The sequence below is a fragment of the Cannabis sativa genome, chromosome 6 (genome assembly GCF_029168945.1).
Source record: "Cannabis sativa cultivar Pink pepper isolate KNU-18-1 chromosome 6, ASM2916894v1, whole genome shotgun sequence".
NCBI lineage: Eukaryota > Viridiplantae > Streptophyta > Magnoliopsida > Rosales > Cannabaceae > Cannabis > Cannabis sativa.
The window spans coordinates 62,143,168-62,148,930 of record NC_083606.1 but is presented as its reverse complement, the minus strand read 5'-3'; the positions used below and the strand labels follow the sequence as shown (position 1 = coordinate 62,148,930).

Here is a 5,763-nt window from a genome sequence, read left to right as displayed (position 1 = left end):
TTGGAACTTGCTAAATGATAATCAATCACTTTGCTAGAAGATCTTGAAAGACAAGTATCTCAGAGGAAAGGAGCTGCTTAATTGCAAATATAAAGACTCAGATTCCTACTTCTGGAAAAATGTGATAAAAGCGAATAAGATCTTTTGAAAAAGAGCTTGTAAAAAGGTGTCAGATGGTAGGGATATAAGAATTTGGGATGATCCGTGGGTGGCTCATGGCAAATCTTTTTACCCAGTTTCTAATGGGCGACCTGCTGAGGGTTTACACAAGGTGGCTGACCTGTTATTAGGCACTGGGAAATGGGATCTACAGAATTTGAAGCGTATTTTTGACAAAGATATACCATCCCTGCTGTTTTGAAAGGAGGAGACCCAACTGGACAAGAAAAGGACAATTGGATATGGACCAAAGAGATTCCGTGTGGATGATGTTAACTGCCTAATGTGCGGATTGGAGGAGGAATCAACTAAACATTTATTCCTTAATTGCAACTTGGCTTTCCTCCTTTGGCGCTCTTCTCCGTGGGGTATTTATCTGGTTTCCGACTCTGCTATCCGTGGTTACGATTGGGTCAAGTTCATCTAGGGCTTAAAAAGTAAGGGCATCAATGCGAATGAAGTCTTTTTATATGCTTTGGTCGTGGTGGATACTATCTGGCGAGTTAGGAATGAAAAAGTGAACAATAATTTCCATTATAATGTGAACCAATGTATTGATGTTATCCACTATTCTTATGTAGATTTGCAAAGAGCTCTTCTTCCTATTGCATCAATTGTCTAGAGTGAGATTTGGTGGCCTCCTCCTCTGGATCGGCTCAAACTTAACTGTGATGTCAGAATAGGATCGGAAAACTCTTGCATTGCGGTGGTGGCTAAACACCATTCTGGTGAGGTGATATGGGATAATACGGCAAGATCTGATTTCTCTGATGCTTGTTGTGGCGAGGCAGCTCCGTGTTGTTTAGCTCTTGAAACGGCAAAGATCTTAGGGGCACAAGTTCATTATCGTGGAGAGTGACTCAAGAGTGGTGATCGATACTCTTAATCAGGTGTCCTTGGTTTGGGAGATCGCTAACTATTCTCCGTTTTGTTGGAAACTTTCCAGATGTTTTGATGGTTGCATTTTTACTTGTATTCCCAGATCTTGTAATTTTGCTACCCACAATGTGGCCAAGTGGGCTTTTACCCACAAACAATTTGGTAACTTGGGAGTTTCTTCTATTCCTCAAGACTTATTTTGTAATGACCGAGAGGTCTAATTTTATTATCAATGAATGCTCTTTTCAAAAAAAAATGTAGTTATAGTTTTTTTTTTTTTTTGAGAGAGAAAGACCTGTATCCATTAATGAGAATTTGAAGTACATGATACATGAGACAAAGCATTTTGGACAGTAGGACTCATCCATAAAGCTTCCTGCTCTAAGCCTAAAGCTGTCTTAGCTAAACAATGGGCAGCAAGATTTGACCCTCTTGGAATGTAGCTAAGAGACACATTAGGAAAGAAAGAGAGCAAGCTTTTGATTCCAATGGCAAAAGGATTAAGATGCAAATTATGAGATTCATTTTTACAAATATAATTGACTAACACACTGCAATCTGAGACAATGCTATCTGGATAAAAGGAGTGTTCATGGCACCAGGATATTGCTGAGTAAAGTGTGTGTGCTTCCATTATCAAAGGTGTAGTGATGCCGTTTTGAGGCTTCGCCAAGTTTAGGAGAACTTCACCTGAACTGGTGTGGATGGTCATGCCAAAGCCCATTTTAAGGAGTTGCGAATCTTGGGCAGCATCCACCAAAAGCCGATGATGGAAGGTTGAAGTTGATGGGCAGTTGTTGTTGTGTAGGCATTGATCATCAGAAGCTGGAGAAAAGGTGGGAGTCTTCTTGTTGCAGGTTGTATACTGCTCCATATAAGTTGAAATTTCACGAAGGACCTGATCTGGGGAGGGGGATATACCGTCATGAATCCAAGAGTTCCTGCAGTTCCAGAGCTTCCACAGCAGACAAACAAAGAGAGAGTAATGTCCAGTACTAAATTCAGTGGCAGCAAGGTATAATAAATCCATACAATTAAAAGAACAGTGTGCATTGATAAAATTATTAAAATCAGTTAAGTTCCATACCTTCTGGGAAGCAGGGCACCTGAAGAGAGCATGCTCTAGGGTCTCATCGTGGTAGTGACATCGACTGCAATGGGGTGAGTGTAGTGTTTTCCTGTTGAATAGGTTTCGGCTAGTAGGGAGGATATCATAACATACCCGCCAAAGGAAATGTTTCAGTTTAGGAGGCAAGGGAAGGGCCCAAAGCTTTTTCCACCAGTCATTGAAGAATTTACTATCCGAGGAGGAAGGTTCATTTTGATGGAGTTGGGTGTGGGCAAGGTGGTACCCCGAATTGACCGTGTACGAACCATGAGGTGTTAGTGACCAAAAGTAAGTATCCTGAGTGGAGATGGGGTGAAGGGGTATAGCCGTTATGGCTTGTGAAATGTCAGAAGGGAAAAGGGAATGGATGAGGGCATGATTCCATTGCTTGTCAGGTGTGAGGAGGCTAGCCACTGTCATATCAGCATTTGAATTATACCTCAAGTAATGCAGTTTACCATAACCGGGAATCCAAGCATCATTGAATATGTTGATGGTAGTTCCATCACCAATTGACTTCCTAAGGCCTGATTGGAGAAGTTCCTTACCCCAGGTTATACTAGACCAAACAAGGGAAGGTCTGTGACCCTTGCCAGAATGAAGGAAACTAGTTTGAGGGAAATATCGAGCTTTGAGGAGTATGGCCACTAAAGAATGAGGATATTGGAGTAGCCGCCAAGCTTGTTTGGCCAACATCGCCTGATTGAAAGCTTTCATAGAACGGAAGCCAAGGCCACCATGGAATTTTGAAAAACAAAGAGATGACCATGTTTTCCAATGAATTTTCCTGTTGTTTTCATTGCCGCCCCACCAAAACAGGGCCATCAGAGATTCAATCTTAGAATGGAATGATGCAGGAAGCTTGAAGCACGCCATGGCATAAGAAGGGATGGCTTGGACCACCGATTTTAAGAGGACCTCTTTACCACCTTTGGAAAAAATTTAGAGTTCCATTTGTTTAAATGGGCCCAAACGTGATCGTTAATGTAGTTGAAGGCATCCTTTTTAGATCGACCAAAAGCTTGAGGAAGACCCAAATACTTATCCATCGTGTCACGAACTGGAATGCCTAGGAGCGTAGCTATTTCTTGCTTGATCGCTTGGGTTGTGTTTGGGGAGAAGTATAAGGCCGATTTAGTGAAGTTAACCATTTGTCCAGATGCATGGCTGTAGTCACGGAGAATGCTTTGGATGGTAGTCGCAGCTTGAACCTAAGATGAGCTGAAAAGGAGGCTATCATCGGCGAAAAAAAGATGGGAGATGGTTGGGGCTCGTCGAGCAATTTTAATGCTAAGGGAATGACTCCGAGGTTGACGTTGCTGGGTTTTGTAATTGATGAGCGAAGAAAGACCCTCGTAGCAGAGAAGAAATAAATATGGCGAAAGGGGGTCCCCCTGACGAATGCCTCTGGTAGGCTTGATTGTTCCCAATACTTGTTGATTAAGGGAGAAGGAAAAGGTAGCAGTGGAAACACAAGCCATAATGAGATCGATAAAACGCTTAGGAAATAAAAAATGTTCCATAATTTTGCGAATAAAGACCCATTCAACCCTATCGAAGGCTTTGGCCATATCAAGCTTTAAGGCCATCCAACCCAATTTACCAGACTTACGATGAGTGAGAGAATGCATGACCTCCTGACCGATGATAATATTGTCAGAGATTAAACGGGAAGGAAGAAAAGCACTTTGTGATGGAGAAATGATACGACTGAGGATGGGTTTAAGGCGATTAACTAAAACCCTCGAAATGATTTTGTAGAAAGTGGAACAGAGACTGATGGGTCGATAGTCAGTGATCTGTTCAGGATTTGGCCTCTTGGGAATGAGAACAATGAGCGTTTGGTTGACGGTCGATAAATCTGCATCCCCATTCAGAAAGTTGAGAGCAGCAGCTGTAACATCTTGACCCAACAGATGCCAATTCTTTTGGAAAAAACTGTCGTTAAAACCATCTAAGCCTGGGGCCTTCTCATGAGCGAGTTGGAATGTAGCAGTTTTAATTTCAATGGCTGTAAAAGTGGCCTGAAGAAGGGCAATTTCAGCCAGAGTAAGGCGCTCAGTGATGCCTGAAAGAACAAATTCAATGACGTCATTGTCAGGCAATTGACTTTGAAACAAGTTGGTAAAATATTGCTCAATAGTTGTCAAAATGGAGTGTGTATCATGAGCCCAGGTACCATTCGAGCGCTGGAGGGAAAGAATTTTATTGGTAGATCGTCTCGTGGAGGCCATACGATGGAAGTATCTGGTATTTTTATCACCAAGTTGGAGCCAAGTAACTCGAGAGCGTTGCTGCCAATAAATTTCCTCTCTTTGCAGTAAACCACCCAACTCTTCTTCAAGCTTCCTACCCTAATCTAATTGATCATTCGTAGGTTGAGGCAAAGAGTTAATAATTTTGAGCTGAGATTGAACATTACGAATTTGGGTAGCTATCGGGGGTCCTAAGGATTGCTTCCAAAGCGTGAGGCGAGAGGAGCAGGTTGTGAGTCTTTCCTTAAGGCCAATTAAAGGATTGGGGTGAGGATTCGGGTTAGTCTGGGTCCAAGCATCGCGTAGGCAATCCTCAAATCCCGGTTCGGACATCCAAAGCTTGTCAAAAATGAAGCGGGGTTTTTGGTTACGATGACCGTTCATATATTGCAAGGTGAGAATGAGAGGCCGATGGTCGGAACCAAAAAAATCGCCATGATTTAGTTGGGAATCAGGAAAGATGGCATCCCAAGCATTATTAGATAGGCACCAGTCCAACCGTTCCTGAGTATGATTTGGTTGCTTTTGGCGATTAGTCCAAGTGAAGAGATTACCTAGCGGGGTGAGAGGGTGAAGTTCATGATTGTCGATAAAGGATTGAAATTGCGCTGATGGAGCACGAGACATATTACCGCCGATTTTGTCAGAAAGAGACAGATAATCATTGAAATCGCCCATAATGAGCCACGGCTGGAGCCGAGCAGTAGAGCCAAGTCGATCTATTAATTGCCAGGTGTGCAGTTTATTCTGAGTGTGAGGTGCACCATAAAAAGCGGTAAAAGTAAAAGCGTGAAAGTTAGGAAACTTAAGATAACAGTGAAAATGACTTATATTATATGAAAGCAAGGTTACATCCACAACATGTGTCCAGAGCAACAAAAGACCACCACTAAGCCCGACACGTGGGACCTCTAAACCGTTAGGAAATTTAAGACTTGAAGCAAACTTATTTAAAGCTCCAACAGGGAGTTTAGACTCCATAATATATAAAAGTGTTGGGCGGTTTTGCTTCACCAACAGGGAGAGAGAACGGAATGCTCGTTTACTCCCTAATCCACGAGCATTCCAGCTGATGATGCTCATGGCTCTAGGCGGGTACGCTGAGCGTCACCCGCCTCTTCAACAGTCTCTTCGTCAAGAGACTTGGCCAAATTGCGCGTGCATTTGAGCATTCTTCTAAATTCAGCAGCATTGAGACAATCGGGACGCTGAGGTTTGAACTTCCGGATCCTTGAAGAGCTTGGGGCAGTGTTTGCAGAAGAACCCACAGCGAAACGAAGCGGCTGAGATGGGTGCAGGTCCGCTAAGATGGTAGAAAAAGCTTGAGAGACCGGCACCACGTGTTGAGGAGCCCCAGTGGTG

The 5,763-nt window shown here is 43.1% G+C and overlaps 1 protein-coding gene across 1 annotated transcript; it reads right to left on the bottom strand.

Annotated features, from left to right (window-relative positions):
* Positions 1 to 3,357: 3,357 nt before the first annotated feature.
* Positions 3,358 to 5,484, bottom strand: LOC115695372 (uncharacterized). Its single transcript, XM_030622440.1, has 2 exons — positions 4,569 to 5,484; positions 3,358 to 4,214 (listed from the first exon to the last, which is right to left on the bottom strand). Exons 1-2 carry the CDS (start codon positions 5,482 to 5,484, stop codon positions 3,358 to 3,360), a joined length of 1,773 nt encoding a protein of 590 aa, XP_030478300.1.
* Positions 5,485 to 5,763: the final 279 nt, after the last annotated feature.